Source organism: Microtus pennsylvanicus, chromosome 6, assembly GCF_037038515.1.
Source record: "Microtus pennsylvanicus isolate mMicPen1 chromosome 6, mMicPen1.hap1, whole genome shotgun sequence".
Lineage (NCBI taxonomy): Eukaryota > Metazoa > Chordata > Mammalia > Rodentia > Cricetidae > Microtus > Microtus pennsylvanicus.
Genome location: NC_134584.1, coordinates 45,723,351 through 45,744,471, shown reverse-complemented (window position 1 = coordinate 45,744,471; position 21,121 = coordinate 45,723,351). Strand labels below are relative to the sequence as shown.

Below are 21,121 nucleotides of genomic sequence, written 5' to 3'. Positions count from 1 at the left end.
TGATTGGGGGAGGGGGAGGGATATGGGAGGCGGTGGTGGGGAAGAGACAGAAATCTTTAATAAATAAAAAAAAAAAGATTTGTCTCAGGTCTTCAGAGAACACTGCAGGCACTTAGTAAGGCCAGGTCCAGTCACAGAAAACCTCTAAAAAGGCACAGTATGCTTTAAAATGTGCTTAGATGCTAAAGAAAGAAAAGAAAATTGGAATAGACAGTCATAGGAACATAGTTTAAAAATAAAGTCTTTAAAGAAGGAGTAAAGTAATATACAAAATGAGCCACATGAAGATGAGAAATACACAGGGCATCTGGATTCTGTATGGTACTTTGTTGACTTTGAATTTTTTAACTGCTAATGTACAAAACACAACAGCTGCTGAGAGACACTGGGTTATGGAAACCGCTAAATTAAACCAACCTATACATTTTAAAGAATCTTTTAACTTCAAAATGGAAGTCAGAAAATATGTTGTGTGGAGGGAGAGGTTATGCCTTTGTTTCTACAGAAATCAAAAAGTTAAGGCTCTCTTCAAAATTAATAAACACCAGATTTGGTCAGGGAACACCTTCGGAGGAGCTTGGCTGCTCTTCCAGGTCCTTAGAGAACAGGGTTCCCATACTCGGGCTTTCCCCTTATGACGTCATAAGTGGTAAATACAGGGCAGGGAGATGGCTCCGTGGGTAAAGTGACTGCTGTGAAAGCATGGGAAACTGAGTTCGAATCCCCGGCACCCAGGTGGAAGCCAGGTCCAGCAGCATGGATGCCCAGGTCCAGCAGCATGGATGCCCAGGTCCAGCAGCATGGATGCCCACGTCCAGCAGCATGGGTGCCCAGGTCCAGCAGCATGGATGCCCAGGTCCAGCAGCATGGATGCCCAGGTCCAGCAGCATGGGTGCCCAGGTCCAGCAGCATGGGTGCCCAGGTCCAGCAGCATGGGTGCCCAGGTCCAGCAGCATGGGTGCCCAGGTCCAGCAGCATGGGTGCCCAGGTCCAGCAGCGTGGACGCCCAGGTCCAGCAGCATGGATGCCCAGGTCCAGCAGCATGGATGCCCAGGTCCAGCTGCATGGATCCCCAGGTCCAGCAGCATGGATCCCCAGGTCCAGCAGCATGGGTGCCCAGGTCCAGCAGCATGGATGCCCAGGTCCAGCAGCATGGATCCCCAGGTCCAGCAGCATGGACGCCCAGGTCCAGCAGCATGGATGCCCAGGTCCAGCAGCGTGGATGCCCAGTTCCAGCAGCGTGGATCTCCAGGTCCAGCAGCATGGATGCCCAGGTCCAGCAGCATGGATGCCCAGGTCCAGCAGCGTGGACGCCCAGGTTCAGCAGCATGGATCCCCAGGTCCAGCAGCATGGATCCCCAGGTCCAGCAGCATGGATGCCCAGGTCCAGCAGCATGGATGCCCAGGTCCAGCAGCATGGATCCCCAGGTCCAGCAGCATGGATGCCCAGGTCCAGCAGCATGGATCCCCAGGTCCAGCAGCATGGATGCCCAGGTCCAGCAGCATGGATCCCCAGGTCCAGCAGCATGGATCCGCAGAGCCCAGGTGGAAGCCAGGTCCAGCAGCATGCATTTCATCTCCAGAGCTGGAGGGAGGGGAAAGACAGATTCCAGGCAAGCCAGACTACCCTAAACAGCGAGTTCAAGGCTCATTGAGATTTGCTGGCTCCAAAAAAGAGAGAGGAAGATGCTTGACATTGACTTCCACTTGCATATAAGCACGGGCGAGTGTATCTGCACACACAGGTGAACACACATGTACACCCCTACACACAGAAACAGCAAATAACAAAACTGAATGGTTGTTCATGTTCTGACAAATAACAGTTTTATAAAAGATGAAATTATATTTAATGTCTACATGATATGGCCACACACACACACCTCAAAACAGAAGTTACGTAGACCTTACCCCAGTAACTGGTATTCCCAGAGTATGGTGCATCTCTGTGAAACTCTATGCATATGGCACTGTCCCTTCCTCCTTTTCCTAATCTTAAGGTGCAATCGCAAGATATCAAAACTAGATTAATTTAGTATATGTTAATAAGTCAATTATTAATCTTCTAGGATGCTCTGCTTTTACCAAGTACAGCGTTTGTCAAATTAGGTACTTGTTGAGAAGTCAATTTGTTTTCAATTACATGCATTTTAGTGGATAGGTAAAACACAAAAATTATACACATTAATGAGGTGCCATGTTATGTAATATTTAAATCAAGTTAAACATATTTCACTTCAAATATTTGTCATTCCTTTATGGTAAAAGCACGTAAAATTCTTTCTTGCACATCACTGAAATCTATAGTGCCTTGTTGTTCCTATTGGCACCCCCCCCCCCCCCGGGCTACTGTGCACTAGAACTTCTTGGTCTAGAGCTGTAAGACTCAGCCTCATTGAAACCTTTCTCCACCACTATCCCCAGGCAGAGTGAATTCAATCATGGTGTCTTTCCAAGTTACTTTTTACATATAATATTCCTTTTCTTCAGGGCTGGAAAGGTGGCTCAGTTGTTAAGAGCACTGGCTGCTCTTCCAGAGGTCCTGAGTTCAATTCCCAGCACCCACTTGGTGGCCACAACCATCTATAATAGGATCTGATGCTCTCTCTGGCATGCTGAACACACATACATTAAAAAAATCCTAAATAAACATTCTTTTTCTTCATACGTACTTGTAGCTTTCTTTCAGCAAAGAGATGAGCACCAACATTCTTGAAAGTTACTAATGCAGAAACAGAGCTCAGGCAACACTTTAGTCAGGCAGCAGCCATGAACCTGTGCAGACAGACCCAGGCACTGCTTGGTCTGGGCTGGTTCTCTTACCTCCAAAGAGATGGAATCCTTTCCTACAGCTTGGCAGGGGCCACTTGGCAGAACTGGATTTCTGAAAGCTTTGTTTTATTTTCAAATATTCCTTGGTGAAGAAGGTCTTTGTGGCATTGTTCAATTCTGAAGTAAAAGGAAAGAAAAGAGCGTTCTAAGCATTCATCTGGATAAAACGGCAAGACTGTGATAGATTACCATAGGATTTTGATAATAAATTCGGATCTCTTTGAGTCTGTAAATATAGAAATGTATTTAACTTTTAAAAATCTCAAATATGTCACCCAGATTTCTATTTGATGCAGCTTTAAAACTATGCTCACATACAGAATGTGTGTTTACTGAGAAGCATTTGCAACAGGAACCATGCCAAGCAATGAGATGGTGGTGCCATACTGCAGTCTGTTGTCAAGAGGACTGCAGACAAAAGGACAGAAATAGACAAGTTTCGGGAAAGAACCAAGTCTCACCACTTTGGTAACAGTATAGCCAGAGCGTGATCAGGGCTCAGGGGTGAGAGCAAAAAGAAAATCCATTTCAAATCTTTTTATTTCATAATGTTTTTAATTCTTTGGAAAGACGTATTGGGCATTTACAGCGTGTACTGCTGCAAATCAGAGCGACCTTTAAAAAATGTAAAAACGCATTCTCAGTATTTGAGAAGCTTTGCTAATGAGTTAAAAAAAAAAGGGGGGGAATATTTATTTGCAGCACCCACAGGCCAACCAGAGGCTATCCATGGTCTTTCTTCAAACAGTAGACAGTCTGAGAGTCACAGAGCCACACAGGGCAGACAGGCAGAGCCAGGCTGACTTTCCTATGCTGGAGCTCTCCTTGGAGAGGGCAGTGCTGGGCTGCTGGCTACAGAGAGAAACAACCAGCATCTCCATCAAACCTGCTCTTACTTTCATCCGGCCTGGCTTTAGTTTCTTTCCTACCTCTGTTTCTGAGCCTCAGCCTATTCTAATTGCACGTCATAATCTCTGTTTTCACTTAACACTGCCTTAGGTTGATTCTCAAGAAAGTTAAAAAAAAAAAAGAAACCTAATTTGTAATCTTACATTAACACTAAAGGGAGAGTGTAAGAGAAAAATTAGGTAAGCGATGCTATGTGTGAAAGAGCCAACTCCAGCCCCATTCCTGGAGCTATACCTGTTGGCCAATAATTCAAGTACATGAGTTACAAAAAAAAAGGGAATTTTTAGCCTGCTTATGTAAGCTGGGCTTGTTCTGGCTTCTGCATTCTTTGTCCCTTAAGTGTTGAAACACTTCAGTGCTTCCAGGGTAGATAGCCTTGGGCGGTCTTCTGCAGAAATGCACAGATGATTTTACAAGGCCCACTCTGTCCACTGCCAACAAACAGTCCCTTCAGTCAAGACAACTCTCTCCTGGCTAAGAGAAACCATCACCATCTCACACCCTCTGTGCCCTTCACAATCCTGCAAAGGAGAACAGAGCCATGGAACGACTGGTAATATCACCTCCCCCCCAGGACTAATGATTTTAATTTGTCTAATTTAATTTAATTTGCATAATCAAGAATCTTTTACTGTGTTGGCCATTATGAAAAATGACACAACATTCTAAAATGGTCTTATAAATCGACCAAGGTGGTAAGGTAATGAAGATGTCCTGCTAGAGCCAAGATAAACAAAACAAAAACAGCATCTAACTCAAGAATTCTTATCATTCCTCCCTCTTCCTCCTGGGAATATTGTAACCAAATTCTAAAATGGTGATGCAGTAAACAGAGACACCATCACACACTCTCTCTTATTTGAAAACGTATTTGAAAATATAATTGAACTCTGGTAAAACAGACTTAAGAAATGTAAAAGCCAGCCAGAAGCTTTTTTTTTTTTTTTTTTTTTTTTTTTTTCTGGGAGAAGATGTGAAAAGTAACATCAACAATGGTGCCTGTACTTCTCTTCTGGGCTTTCCGGAACTCAACAGTGTGCTCTTTAAAAAGCAACGTAGCGAAATACTTAGATAACACATTCAGGGTAAACACGGTTGGAGCAATTGTAATTTGCCAGCTATATGGCAATTGTCCCTGTGCGTGCACCAGCATGCCTACGCCGTGATTTAGTGAGACTGATCATTTTGGATGATTCTATTTGCCACAATTGATCAGAAAGGCATGTGGACAAGAGAAGATCAGGAAAGTATTGCTGCAATTACTGCTGGGCCAAGTAAGAGCTGGGCTTTTGCTTTTTAACTGTGGGGCTTTCCATCAGCCACTGAGCTGTTTTTAATACCCACTTCCCACCTAATCGCCAGCAAAAACGTGGTCTGTGATCTGCTATGTGCCTGGTACTTTGATGATGTATTTAGGGATAGAGATTAATTGAATCTAATTCTGTCTAAAGGGTATTATGTTAGATCTATCCTTTCTAAGTTCCTGGGTAGGTGTCAAAATCACTAAGATGCTGCTAAGAAGGCACATCCATCCCGACGGTGTAGGGCAGCACCGCTGCTTATGTGCGCTCTAGGTCTGTTCTCTCTAACAAGCCCTTTGAAGGATTCTGATTCACAGCTAGAGTTGATTGGCAGCCACTGGGTGAAATGACCTTAAGTCCTTTTTGGTTGTAATACTATTTAGATGTATTAAACCTTATCTTACGGCAGAGGTCCACAGCGGAGCACTAGGCTGAGCTCCCAAAATCCAGTTGAAGAGTAGGAAGAGTGAGAATATGAGCAAAGAGGTCAAGACCGTGATGGGGACGCCCACTGAAACAGCTTACCTTAGCAAATGGGAGCTCACCATTTCTGACTTGACAGCGAGGGAACCAGCATAGGATCAAACTAGACCCTCTGAATGTGGGTGACAGTTGTATGGCTGGGGCAGGCTGTGGGGCCCCTGGCAGTGAGATGAGGATTTATCCCTACTGCTTGTATTGGCTTTTTGGAGCCCATTTGAGGGATACCTTGCTCAGACTAGATATAGTGGGGAGGACCGTGGTCCTGCCTCAAAGCAATGTGCTAGACTTTGTTAATGTCCCATGGGAAGCCTGACCCTCTCTGAGGAGTGGATTGGAGGTGGGAGGAGGAAGGAGGAACGGGGGACTGGGATTGGTATGTAAAATGAGAAAAGACAGGTTTTTTTTTTTGTGTGTGTGTTTTTTTTAAAATAAAATTTAAAAAATTGCACCAACAAAACCAAACCAAACCAAACCAAACCAAAGCCTTATATTACACTTCTATAAACCTGAGTAGTACCCTTCCTTACCCTGGGAAGATAGTCTTGTGTGTGTGTGTGTGTGTGTTATTTCATCTCAGTGGCATTTAGGCTCGAAAATTCAGGCATCAGCAACAAACAGAGCACCCACAATTACATTTCCTAAAAATAGCCTGCAAGAAACACCAAGAAAAGCGGGAGCCAGGAGAGGTGACAAACCATCTGTGTCTCTTTCAGCTGCTACTACCTATCAGAAGCACATGCTTCTCTGTTTTCAGTTATTTAGAATGACATTTGATTTATTGTGTGCGTTTCAGAGGGGTGTGATGCATTTATCTAAGTTATTCTAATATCAATAAAAACTCGAGAGTCAGATATTGGCATAAGAACCTGAGAGATCCAAAGGCTGGCGGAGGAGCGGTCAGCTGACCCTAACTCTCTAGGCTCACCAGATGGAAAGGGATAAGGGTTTCTCTAAACCCCTCCCTCTATCTTCCTGTGCCCCCCTATCTGTGTCCTCCTAAACTTCTGTGACTATTTATGTTCAGCCAATCACTGACTTCGCCCTCTGATTCAAGGTAAAATTTATTAACAACCTCGGAGTGTCAGTGTGAACAAATCCTGCAACAGTGGTGCATGCATGCTATACAGCTTGGGTGAGGTTTAGGAGGAGGCTCTCTTTTCCTCCTTCGTGGTTCCTGGAGACTGTGCTCCAGGGCCTTCACCAGATGAACCATCTTGATAGCCCAGGGTATGGGCTGCTTATTATGAAGTATACTAGAACTTGCTAGGTATAATCAATATTCTGTGTTATTGAATGTGTTAGAAAATATTTAAGCCTGTGACCTGTTCTGATGATACACTTAGCTAAATGTGGTGGTAATAGCAGTGGAAACTGTAGCATCTTTATGTGATGCTTTCATAAAAAAAAAGGTAATTAATTACTCAGGGCTTGGAAGATAGCTCGGCAGGTGATGCACTTCCCATGTGTGGGGTCTGAATGAGAATGGCTCCTATAGGCTTATATATTTGAGTTAGTCCCCAGTGCATTGTTTGGGAAGGACTAAAAAGTGTGGCGTTGTTGGAGGAGGCGTGCCACTGGGGGTGGGCTCGGGTTTCAAAGCCTATACTGTTCTCAGCTCTCTGCCTCAGGACTGTGGATCAAGAGTTAAGCTCTTAGCTTCTGCTCCAGTGCCATGCCCCTCACCATGATGGTCACAGATTCTAACCTTCTGAAACTGCAGGCTCCAAACAAACTCTTTCTTGCAGAAGTTGTCTTGGTCATAAGTTAAGTTTTCTGGCAATAGTACCAAGACGGCAGCATCTTAATGTGATGCTTTCATAGAAAATAAAGGAATTACTACTGGGTAGACCTGTCTGGCCTAGAATTTGATGTAAAGGCCAGGCTGGCCTCACACTCACAAAGGCCTGCTACCTGCTGAGAGCTGGAATTAAGGCCTGTGCCATATAGTCAGCTTTTCGCTTTGATTTCAGCTTCAGGCTTGGTATTTGGTAACTTTATGTTTACACACTTCATTATTGTCAAGCAAATATTTGTTAAGCATATTTCTAGCATTCTGTTAACTGTAGAAAGGAAAGCTACACAACCGGCATGGAGCCTGTATTCGACTATATGTATCAAGTAAAAAGGCAATCTCAATGCTATGAGCGAAGGGTTCTCATGGTTAATCCAGTGTAGTGCCCAGGAATAATATTAAGAAATGGAAGAGGGTAAGATTATAAACACAAGGCAGAGTGTATTAGATAGACCCAGTAGTATTAGATTCTTAATTTAAAATGCTGAAAGATATGTGTCCAGGTATTTCATTCAGATTATTAATGTCCTTGTTATCTCATTTCTGTTTTTCATTATTACAAAAACGCTTTCCCCCATAATTAATGTCTTAGTTTTATATTTTTTGATAAACGATTCTTAATTTTTTCCCAGGAATATAAAGCAGAAAAAAACATCTGAGAGAAAGGGCCACATGTAAAAGTTGTGACTGTAATAAGCTATTTCTCCCAGAGTTTGGAATTATATGATTGGGGGTTCAGAAGCTTCTGTGCATGTTATATATTACTCATAGACATTATGTGATCCCAGATTAACGTAAAGACTATAGATTTCTATGTATGTCTATGTATGGACTATGCAATACTACATATTTGCAAGGACTAAACAAGAGATGGACTTAGACTCCCAGTGAGTGGTTACTGGTGTAAGAAGCAGACTTCTAAAGAAATAATTCTCTGCAGCTGCTACTAATTCCTTGTTACTCAATTTGCTTTTGGTTTACAAAGACCATAAGCGGTGGTTCCAACTGTGGATCACCATGCCTTTAGGGGCTGCAGTCAGATATTCTGCATAACATTACGGTTTTTAATAGTAGCAAAATTATAATTATGAAGTAGCAACTAAATATTTTATGGTGGTCACCAGAATATGAGGGTCGCAGCATTAAGAGGGCTGAGAATCACTGCCTTATAGAGTGTTCTTGGAATGTTTTCTACTTCTTTCTGGGGCACAGAATCCAAATAGTTTTCCCTGTACTGTTTAACAGTGGAAAGAGTAAGGTTGAGTTAAGATGTCAAGTACATCTGAGACGCACAGGAATGGGGAAGGGCTAACATGTTTGACATTAAGACACACTTTGTTGTAAAGCAATGAAAATCACAAACTGTTGCCAAGCTATTTCAGGCTTCAGGGCAATAATTATTCACACCTTAAGAAGGGTTAGAAAGTTCCATTTGAAACTGGGTTCTAACACTCCTACTGAAATGCATGTTGTATACATTCAAGACACTTCAAAATGTTCAGTGTGAACAAGACAGAGAAAGCTGGGTCTGTTGTTAGGTCTAAATTTAATGAAAAGCTACCATTTTCAATCACAGAAATACACAAGGTAAGATAGAACAGTTTGATCAGGGGGGTCAGTCCTTTAAGGCTCGGAGAGTTCTTACTATCTGGTAACTGAAGGTCTGCCACCAGCTGGGAATCCTAAGGGATTTGCAGGCTGGGAAAAAATCCAACCAGGATGCTCGTTCAATTCTGACAAATCTTACCTATGCGTGCTTGCCAAGTAACTATGAATCTGATTTTCATACCTGTCCTTGTGATCCGTTCACTCACAGCTGTGGAGGGAAGGACCATCCTGCAGCTAAATAATTTAGCCCAAAGAGACGCAAAGGAGGGACAAAACCAAGCCCAACCTAGTTTATCTATCATTCTGTCATCATGTAGCTACAGAGCCTCTATCTTAGTCATCACTGAGAGCAGCTCGGGCTTAGTGTACTTTTAATATTGAGGAGCTCCTGTGCCGGGCAAGATAAACTTTTGTTGAAATTTTGCTCAGCTTGATTACATTTTTCCCTTCAGCATTTGGCACCACAATGTTTGGATTTCATAATATAATTAAATGTAATGCTGTGCCAAAACAAAGGAAGAGTTATGATGATGATATTTTAACCTTTTAGTTAATAGTTTAAAGACTTTTATTTTCTTTCTTAGTTTTTTACTAAACCATTTTTAAATTTAAATATATTTTGATCATAGTCTTTTCCTTACCTAACACCCAACTTTTAGTTCTTTCTCAGAAACAAACAAACAAAAACCTCAGAAACCAAGTACAGTAACAATACCACCTTAAACTACGAAAACAAAACACCACCCAAACAAAACAAACCCTACAAACTGTAACCAAATAAAATACACACAAAAAAAAACCTGTGGAGTCTATTATGTGACATGAGACCTGAGCTGCAGTGGTTGACATACCCAGTATCACTGGAGAAAATGGATTTTCTCTTTCCCAGCAGGTATAAATGACAGTTTTGTGCTTAATATTTACCCTAGTGGCTAGGCTTTCTGTTAATTTAAAATAAAATACAATGGGGTAAAATAAAAACTATCACACTGAAGTTGAATAAGACAAACCAACAGAAGGAAAAAAAGTGCAAGAAAAAGCCTGAGTCAGAGACTCACTCTTTGGCAAACTCAGGAATCTCATAAAAAACAGTAAATTGGAAGTTAAAATATAAACACAGATGACCTGGTGCAGACCCGTGCAGGCCCTGTTCATGCTGCCTCTGTCTCTGTAAGTTCATATAAGCATTGATTTAGAGGGCTTGTTTTCTTGGTGTCCTCCATCCCCTCTAAGTCTTAAGCATTTTCCCATCCTCTTTGGAGCGCTTCCCTGAGCCTGGAGGGGAGGGATTTGATGATCACATCTCACGTAGGTCTGAGTGTTCCAAGGTCTCTCCCTCTCTGCATAATGTCTGGCTGTGGGGCTCTATATCTGTTTCTCATCTGCTACACGAGGAAGATTCTCTGATGATGGCTGAAAAAGATACTCACCTTTGAGTATAGCAGTATATTATTAGGAGACATTTTATGACTACATTTCCCCTTGTTTTTAGACCAGTATTATTTGGTTTTTATCCTAGGTCCCTAGGCTTTCTAGTCTTGGGTTATTGGTCACCCAAGCAGTATCGGATATGGGATCCATCTCATGGAGTGGGCCTTAAGTCAAATCTGTTACTGGTTGGTTGCTCCCACAAGTTTGTGTCAACACTGTCCTAGCATATCTTACAGGTAGTAAAGGAATGCAGAGAAGGGTTTGTGGCTGACTTGGCATTTATGTTTCTCTTTTGATGTATCTTTAACAAATGGTGTTGGTCCAAGTTGGTGCCTGCATGTAGAAGAATCCAAACAGAATCCAAAAAGAACACTTAGTGGCCTGAAGAAAACTCAAGTACAAATGGATCAAAGACTTGAACCTGACAGAAGAGACAATGGGAAATAAGCTTAAATTCATTGACACAGGAAACAAATTTCTCAATTTTAGCACAGGCACTAAAATCAATTTAATGAACCTGAGAAGCTTTTTCATGGCAAAGAACACCATCATTCAGACAAGGTAGCAGCCCAAAGTGGGAAATATTTTATCAGCTATACATCTGATAGAGAAGTAATATCCAAAACATATAAAGTGCTTAAGAAACAATACCAAGAAAACAAATAACCCAATTTAAAAAAACCTAAGCAGAGAATTCACAGTAGAGGAAACTCAGATGGCTCAGAAACACTTAAAGAAATGTTCAACATCCCTAGTCATCAGTGAAATGCAAATCAAAAATACTTTGATATTCTATCTTATGCCTGTCAGAATGGCTAAGGTCAACAACCCTATTGACAGCTCATACCGAAGAGGATATGAAACAGAGGAACACTCTTCCATTGCTGGTGGGAGTGCAAATTCAAACAGCTACTAAGGAAATTAGTGTGGTGGTTCCTCAGGAAGATGGGACTCACTCAATCTGCCTCAAGATCCAGCTATACCATGCCATGTTATCACAGAGACACTTGCTCAACCATGTCGTTGTTGCTCTCTTCATAATAGCCAGAGATAGGAAACAACATAGATATCCCTCAACAGAAGAATGGATAAAGAAAATGTAGTATACTTATCTTTAATGTTTAACCAAACATTTACCTCAGACAATTATATTTATTTTGGATTATCAAATCTATTGGTAACTTTGAAGATTTGAAAAATTATTTAAGCTTTTTTTTTCAGGAATACCATTTTGCCCCTGATAGAAAAGCCAAAAGAAAATCTATCTAATCAAACTTAGTTCAATATTAAAATTTACTGAGCACTTAATATGCTTCAGACAAAATGCTAAGCATTCATAGAGTTGTTATATGTTGTTACATTTGAGGACAAGCTTTTTGAAATCTATGGAAAGGGATATATTAGTGGTTTTTCAGAGCTGATTAATAGATAACCGTGGCTTAACAAAATACAGAATTTGTTGTCCTCTGTGGAAGAAGAAATACAACTCTATTCTGCCTTTTCACTATTTCACTAAGTGCTAATAGTTTTTTTTATGTCATTTAATTATTTTAAGAGATCAAGACACGGTTTCACTCTGTACCCTCAACTGGCCTGGAGCTTGCTACGTAGCCTAGCCTGTCCTAAAACTCACAGTGCTCTTTCTGTCTCCCAAATTATGGTACAGGTATGACCATATAGGCTATAGCATCATGTAAAAATAGTCAAAGTAACACACTTCAATGGTTAAAAACATCAAGTGGTATAGTAGAGATCAAGAAAAAATGGAAGAAAAACAAGAAATATGTCTGTGAGTAGCTGCAGTTCCTTGGGAACATCAGAGTGGCTGTTTACTTAAGCTGGGAGGTAGAGATAGCCTGGACAATACCGGATATGCCATCTCCTAAAACTAGAGTGGATGATCTGGGCTTTACCTACCTCAATCCCAGGAACTGTGTTAAGTCATTTTAGGGCTTTTCTTCTAGAAATGAGTCTCCATAATTATGAGCCAATGTTTTTCAGAAATTGATTTGTAAGCAATTAATAATATTGAAGTGATTTTGGATAAGAGTGAATATTTTATAGCTATCACTTATGTTTAAGGCATAAGAGAATATATAAACTAGAACATCAAATCAATAAATTAACAGACATATTGCTGAGGATAATTATGTTGGTTAAGAAGATTTCTTAAGTAAAAAAATATCTCTACTAATATGTGGACAGAGAAAAATTTTTAAAGTGGTAAAAAGATGAAAGAACTCTGAGAAACCACACTTTAAATACTGTGCATATTTTGTTATTTCTTTTCATAATAAAAATTCACTTGCATACATTAAAGTTTTGGAATGGCTATGCTAGAAGACAAATTGACACCGTCAAATAGCCTTTCTGATACAGAATCAGTGTGGGTTTCAGAGGCAGAGTTTATTCCATATGAGATGAATTGGAAAAAATGGAATAGTAGAGGCATACACATAATCAAACTGAGAACTGCATTAGCATTAGAATTAATAGAGGAGACTTGCTGGCGTAGAATCAGAGAAAATATGAAATGACCTTCCTATAAATTTGGACACGATCAAGAAAAATCAAAGATGGTCACAGTAAAAGAGGATAGAAAGAGTGTGATAGTCTTGCTAAGAATCTGTATGCCCTGGATGGAGTCAAGCAGGACATTAGAAGGTCAGACAGAAGCAGGATAATTCAGAATTATTTGGTACGGTCCCCAAAGCTGCAGTATGCCACTGCCTTGCTGCCCAAATTCAAGCAGCATCCTTCAATTCTTGTGACAGCCCAAAATCTCTGATGGGGCATCACATTCCCCTTTAATGCTTTGTCTCAGTTTAGCTTAAATGTTATTTCCCTGCTTGTGGTATAATTTCCACACACTGTGGAGGTAATTATCTGCATCTATTTCTTTCTATCTGCTCATCCTTTCTGAGTTCCGCTGCAGTCCACTGTACTAGAACCAGAGGTTAGGGAGGCAGTGAATACGGGAAGGTTGGCTGAGAAGAGAAAAATATTAGAACAAAGGGTAGGAACTTTCCTTTAGGATCAGGGTGTATTGTGACTAGGAAAGGGACGGGAGTAGTGAATGATTTTATAGCAGATGTACTGACACTGTGACCCCTGTTGGACAAAGTATTTTCTTTCAGTCGGAGCCTCTTAGTTCATTCTCGGTTGCTCAACCCCCAAATAATTACAGAGAAACTATATTATTTGCAATAATATATATTATTTGGATAATAGCTTAAGTGTGTTTCTGGCTAGCTCTTATATCCTAAACTCACCCTTCTCCATTAATCTGTGTATTGCCACGTGGCTGTGGCTTATTGGGTAAAGTTCTGTCCCTGGCATCTGTCTCCGCCGGCTCCATGGTGTCTCCTGACTCTGCCTTCTTTCTCCCAGTGTTCAGTTTAGTTTTCCCTGCCTAGCTCTACTTTGCCGTATCACAGGCCAATGGAGATTCTTTATTCATTAACAAATAAAAGCAACACATATACAGAAGGACCTTCTACATCAGACCCCCTTCCAATGTCGAGACATCCACCCATTCTGTGCAACTTACAGGATCTCACAGCATGGACCTGGAGTCTATTAGTCAAAATGCTAGCAAAAAGATCTTCATTTGCCCTTTTCTGATTTATCTACTTTAAAGTAAGGCTGCTTTTAACTTTGATAAAGTCTAATTTATCTATTTCCCTTGAATGTTTGTGCCCTAGGTGTTGTATCTAAGAAACCATTGTTAAATCACAGTTGACAAAGACAAAGATATGCTTTCTTCTAAGAATTTATTTTTAGTTCATCCTACCTTTATGGTTTTGTTCTACAATGAACATATATTCACATATTGTGAGGCAGGAGTCCAATTCATTCTTTTCCATCTAGGTAAACAGTAGAACCAGAAGCATATGGTCAACCGCCATTAAAGCTTATTTTTTTGTCACTCTTGTAAAAAAAAAAACAATTAACCATGGATATGTAGGTTTTTCTTTTTCTTGGGTCTTGTTTAATGACTGCCTACATTTTAATTCTTTAGAACTTGAATACACAGTTTAGAGAGACCCTTTCCCCACCCAATTCTTACCCTCCACTCTTACCTATGATCTCCTTCACTGTTGTTCTCAATGCCATGAGGCAAAACCTGCCCTAGGTTTAGATTCTGTGGTGCTCTCCTACAGGGGCAGTGTGTCCTTATCTTCCTCTGAGGCTCATGCTACCCTAGGAAGGTTCTTCTTAGCTGTTTTCCTTGACTGTCTTCTATGGTTGTTGACTTATTTATTTATTTGTATGAATATATGTATGAACATCCTTGTATATGTATTCCTGAATGTAGTCATCCAGGCAGGGCTTTGTCAGAGATCAGAAGAGGGTGTCTGATTGTCTAGAACTGGAGTTACAGATAGTTGTGAACCACAATGTGGGTGCTGGTGACTGAACCAAGGTCTTTTGCAAGAGCAACAAGTATTCTTAGCCCACTGAAACACCTTCCCAACCAAACAGTGGTAAATTTTAGTAGGTATTTTTTAATAAACCCTTATCAAATTTTTCTATGAATTTAAGTTAATGTGATTTAAAAGAATATTTTCATTAGTTAAATAGTTGTGCTGGTAGAGGTTATGGACACCAATAACATATAACCACTTCACATGTCCAATTTATTATTTCTTTATTAATTCAAAATATTGTTGACTAGCTTTTATATTATCTTCTATGCATCACACCTGTAAATTTTTGTGTATCCATCATTTTTAGTTTCCTTATTGTTACCTTTAAAATTAGTATGATTTTATCAGTAAGTTGCTTTTTGTTCGTCTTTTGAGACAGGGTCTACTATCTAGCCTTTTAGTTGAAACTTAACAGGAAATCTATTAAAATTGCCCTAGTTAATGAGAAAATTTATTATTTCATATAATAGGAAATCTAAAGCTTGACTTGTTTGACTCTGTGGACCAACAATGTTATTACAATCCCATTTCAGGTATTTTTCTCAGCTCTGACATCCATATTAACATCATACTAAGGCTGATTTATCACTTGCTCAGAAGATGTCTACCAGCAAGTAACACTGTTAGACACTTTTGTTCCTGTTCAAAGAGAAATAAAACAGTTCTTCCCATCTATTTTCTTTTCATCTCACTGGACAGACCACACGCTCATTTGTGAGCCAATTGTGGGCCAGTGGGTCAGATTAGTAAGAAACAGAGGATGGGGTCTGCGACCAGGACCCACTGGCCTTTTTTAGGAGGGCTCAATATTCAGGGCTAAGCTAGGAAGAAAGAAGGTGCTTATGGATACTAATTAGCAACTTACAGAACCCATTACCAATGTGACTTTTTCCATACAACTTTCAACAGTCTAGCTTCATGCCTACTTTATAAGCAAGTCTTGATGCCTCTGTCATTTCTTCTGCCTATCTTATCTCACTTCAACTTTTCAACTTTTATTAGCATTAAGTAGCTAACACTACCAGTAACACTTAAGCAAGAACATATAATTAGGGAAAGTTACAGTTCAAGTATAAGGATATTATTCACTAAAGAGCATTGCATGCGATAAATCTGGAATGAGTATCATTGTATTTCTACCCATTGAGCTAACCTAACAGAAATATGATACAAAGGACCCCTTATTCATCAAGGAGTATCTTCACTGCTATAAAGGAGGACAGTTTTTCTACTATAACCTTTGGCAATAACAATCCCACAATCAGAGCCAAGCTTTTCCTCTATAACCTTCAGCAGTAACAATACCACAATCAGAACCAAGCTTTTCCTCCATCACCACTGTCAATCACCATTGGCAATAACAATCTCACAATAAGAATAATGATATTAGGTAATTTATATGATTATTTTTTTTCACTAAATAATTTCCAACACTCAGATGCTGGGAAGAGAAGAACTGAAGACGAGGTGGCTTTCCTAACATGCACAGAAATAGCAGAAACTGAAGGAAGAAAAAAAAATCAATATTACAATAGCAAGCACTGGATATAGAGACATAAAGTTAACATAGAATATGCAGAGCCTTTAGGAAAGGAATTATAGAACTTTACTGGAAAGCAATAAACAATAATTATCACTGTTATAAAAATATTCACTAGAACGCCACTCATCCTCACATTAGTTTAAATTTACTTTGTGAGTTATTAAAATGTAAATCCTAAAGTGATAAGAAGTGAAGTAATGCTCGTGACAAGGCAGAAAGAGGAATGGACAGCTGCCAAGAGACATGTCTTAGGAGTTGCTCTGCTTTTCAAAGGAAGACAGTTGAGCTGGAACGGAGAGAACGGATGTTAAATGTTGCCGGGGCATGTGCCTAAGGATTGCCAAATGGTGCTTTATCCTTAGGCAAACAGAGCACCTCAGGAAACGGGAAATTAAGACAAACCGCAACTTAAAACAACCCAAACGTAAAGGGGAGGGTTATAAACTTGTGTGGTTAGTAGAGCCTTTGATACCCAAGTTTTAACAATAAAGACAAAGGTTAAACACCCGATGCTACAAAACAAACTAACTAAACAAACAAAGAACAAGACCTAGAAATTTGGCCTGTTCATAAAGTACCATAACCAAAATTAAGGTGTAAAGGACAAAAAGGGAAGACTGTTTTCCACATATGACAAAAATTGGCACTAAATGTACAAAACATCCTCAGGAATTTAAAATGGAAAACTAGATGGCCAAGGCTGTAGAGACACGCCCTCTCACACTGCTGTTAAGACACAGGCCTTAACTACGAGTTCTTCTTCTGGAAGTTCACCATAAGGAAACACTGTATGATGTGTTCAAACTTTTATCCATGTATACTATTAATATGTAATAAAATTATAAATAAAAAGTGTAAACAGTCCATAAAAGTAACCGGGCTAAGCAGACCATGAAGTCAATTACAAGAAACACAAGGACTTCAGGTTAAACAAGGGAACAAGTTAGAAAAAGAAGATGTTCACATGATCTGATAGTTTGGGTAGCAATGACAAAAAATTAGACATGCATACATGCACACATACACAATGTTATAGAAGTAAATGTATTAGACGCTACCTTAAAATGGTAGGAATATGGGTGAGTCTGAGCTTATTACTTAAAATTATATTAACAAGAACACTAAGCCATATTGTATTAGCAATTAGCGATATGGCTTTATCTAATTTATACTCATATTTCCTCGGTTTCCTTTAAACTACCATGAGCAACAAAGAGAAATGCTGACGCTCCGATTTTCCCTGAGGATGCTTTTAAAGCTATCGCTTACTCTTGAAATGCTCCAGAGAAGCCACAAAAACTTTCTTGTAGGGATAAGCGCCAGAAACTCCTTTAGCTATCCTTGAGAATTTGTATTTTCTTTTAATGAATAAAGAAAACAACTTCTTTAAAGATTTCCTTGTAGGGTGTGGACATTTAAAACTGTATCAAACTGTAGTTCCTATGTAGGACCCTGCAGTTTACCTATCTGGACTTCTATCTGTAGGCAGTCTGTGTTCCACTCAACTTCTCTTGGCATTTCACTGACACGTGGTCACGGGATGTGCAGTGATATAGTGCAGCAGGCTTCTTGCACTAGGCAGGTGAGAGGGCCATAGCTCTACTTTCTCTTCACTGTTTGGCTAGAGAGATTCACAAGCCTTTGTGTAGCTGGCTGGGTTGGGGTCCACCCGCACTGCTTCACCCAGATGGTGGTGGGACTTTGATTTCTTTCAGGGAATAAAACTTCTGCTTAAGCCCTTCAATTTTACAGTTAATAAAGTACATACCTCGATCTCCCTTTGATTTTATCAGTCTGAGGACAAAACATGGAGATGGGAAGCCCCTTCCTCCCCATAGTAACAGCAGTGACCGCCGCCACTTCCTTTAGTTCTCTATGCTCATGTGCATTAGTTTCTATCTCTCCATCAACATGGGCAAAACACCATACGTCATCTCCAGACAAGTAGGTAAACAGTACATTACTCTTACTTGCTTAAAAAAAATGGGCGTAGCCATATCTGGAATGATTAGAGCAGGTGCATCAGATCCATTGCCTGTGTCTGCAAGCACCTCTGGATAGCTCTGAATGTCACCCAACACATTTGTAATTAACAACATCATATCACAGTATGAAAGATTGAGCATTCCTCGCTTAGAGATTTGGGAGTTTGGGTAACAGGCTTAGTTAACTGTCCTCAGATCCTAGGGCCACAGAAAAAGCAGCAGCGGAGGCAGATGGGAGCAACAAGAAGGCAGCAGTGGCTTCAGCTGGACTCTCCCTCGCCCTAAAGGTGTCTATAGAGACTGACCAGCCGCTAGCGAGGGTGAAGGGACTGAGTGCAGAGTTAGGCTCAGCAATGAAGATCTACTTTAACCTGTGGTTCTGGCACGGTTCAATTAGTTGGGCAAGCATTCTTCTATAAACTAGAGCAACAATCACTCTGTGTATGCCCTTCACTAACTTCATAACAATTTATATGATGCCTTTGGAGTTAAAACCTCCCCCCTCCACAAATTAGAAAACATTAGGTAACTATGATAACCAAAGACGGCATTTACCTGTCTGGAAAAAGACTCTAGAAATGATGGTCCGGCAGAGTGGGCAGGGAGTGTTTGCGGGGTTGTCTTTGGCCAGAGTCCGAAGGCAGGGCTCGCAGAAGATGTGACGGCAAGGGTAGCACATGTAGGGGTTGAAGTACACATCCAAGCACACGGCGCAGATGTAGCTGTCCTTCTCCTCTGTGTACTCATTCTCATCATCTGTGCTCATCTCATTACTCAAGGTCTGCAGAACACAAGGAAAACAGTTTTCTTGCTTTACTGTGAGATTGGATTCCCTGAGAGATGGTGACCTTATATTTTGTTAAAATTAAAATATTTATGAGATTCATATAGTATCTGTTTCTGTAACATATTCCAAGTGATAGAAATGTGATCTGTTAAAGTGAGAAGAAACAAAAAAAATATGAAAATCCCAGAAGCCTAATATTTCTACAGAAAACTAAAGACTAAACCATACCTAAGTATCTAAAGCACACTTGTGACTCTAACGAGAGTCACAGGCTAAACGTTGCATCTGCCAGCACTGGCATTACAAATATCCCCACCCCTAACCAAAGCAGTGACTGGCATCGCTTATAGGGCGTTACTATGGCATCTTCTTAAGATGCCCTCAAGACCCCTCCCTCTTACACTGTGTCCATAGCACTTCACCTTCCATGCCTCCCATCCTTCTGGGTCTCAGTGCCAAGAAGGTGTCAAAGTTAAGGGGCTATCAGGAGGAAGACTTGCTAAAGCAATGTGAGGTAATGATGGGATTAGCTTGGTGGCTAAGAAATATGAGGAACCAGTTCTCTCCCCAAATGTAATAGTCTGGGAGAGGCTACTTAGAGTTGCATGAGGTATGCTAGACAGTTCCTATTATTTAACCTCAGAGGCAGCCAATCTGTGACGCTGTGGGGATTAAACCAGGGGATCCACTTCAAACATTTAGCTCAAATCCTTAGCTCAAACATAGTTAGCAGATGTTAACCATGGCCACCTTCTTCCTCATCACCCCGGTCGCTACAGTTTCTGCTAAAGCCTTAGGAAAAGTCTTCTCAAGCTAGGAGAAGTTCAAGGAAAAATAACCAGATGGCTTCTTTTCTCCTCGTGGTGATAAGATCAGTGAATAACACTAGAATGGACCCTGGTTTATTAATAGGTGTAACACATACATAGAGGTATAAACATACACAGAAGACAAAAGAGGCTTGAGATACAAACAGACAGAAACCAACCAAACCCTCTGCAATGCTTTGAATGTCCATCTCTTCCAAAGCTCCTACTGAACCTTAACTCCCCAGTGCACAGTGATGAAGCCCTGGGGCAGAGTTCTCCAGAACAGGATTAGTAACCTTTGTAAAGGCTGAAAGGAGCGAAACTTATCCCTTCCATTCTTCCATTCCTCTGTAGGTAAGAACTGCTGTCACCCCCTACAATGAAGCATCGCAGATTGGGCCTTCATCAACACCTTTCTAGAACCTGAACTAGAGCTTTCCTGCCTCCAAAAATGAGAAAAATTTCTCTTCTTCTAAGTTTACCAGTCTGAGGTATTTGTGTTATAGCACCAAGTATCTCAGTCGACTGGTTTTGAACACCATAGTATACACTGTTATTTATCTAGATGTGTTTGTTTTTCCCATGGCCATTCTCATTTTATAAAAGATACAGCTAAGTCTGAGCCAGTTTATTTTTAAATAAAAATCGTTATTTTTCTTATAGGCATGGGGACATTTTTTATTTAACCTAGCTATTTGTTGGTACTGAGTTAATGTGTTATAAATAATTTTCTTTCCTCTATTTTGACTTTTTGCTCTTCTAGTGTCATCCGTTGATGGAATGAGTCCTTAATTCGGTAACAATTTTACTTTATGGGGTTTCCATTTTGTGTTTATTTAAGAACCCTTGTCTTTTTTCCAGGGCCATTAAGTTAGCATTACTTTATACTTCATACTATTTCAAAGTTATTATGTACCTAAAACGGATTCTCTTGCATGATGTTCCTTACAGACAAACTCAATCCTCCTGTTGAATCGCTCTTGTCTTTTTTCTTTTTTTAACAAAGAATTGCCTTTCGTACACTACCCTGCAGTGTTACTTTACCAGCAAGTGTCTGGGGGATTTTTTATCTCAGTCATTAGTGTATTGTCTGTGCTGCCCCATAATCATAATCTGCAACCTCAGAAAGACTCAGAAGCTGACTGCTGATCTCCTTCCACGTTAGCTACTCTTCAGCAGTGCTGTGGTCATTCCTGGCCATTTCCACGACT

At 40.4% G+C, this 21,121-nt stretch overlaps 1 protein-coding gene across 4 annotated transcripts in view; it reads right to left on the bottom strand.

The window, feature by feature from the left end:
* Rnf180 (ring finger protein 180) overlaps window positions 1-21,121 on the bottom strand; it is a 150,672-nt gene that overhangs the window by 30,607 nt on the left and 98,944 nt on the right. For all 4 annotated transcript variants that reach the window (XM_075976127.1, XM_075976125.1, XM_075976123.1 and 1 more), the window contains exons 6-7: window positions 18,870-19,095; window positions 2,824-2,949 (exon numbers count right to left, since the gene is read on the bottom strand). In XM_075976127.1, the coding sequence (XP_075832242.1) occupies window positions 2,824-2,949; window positions 18,870-19,095 (352 nt within the window). The remainder of the gene's footprint in view (window positions 1-2,823; window positions 2,950-18,869; window positions 19,096-21,121) is intronic.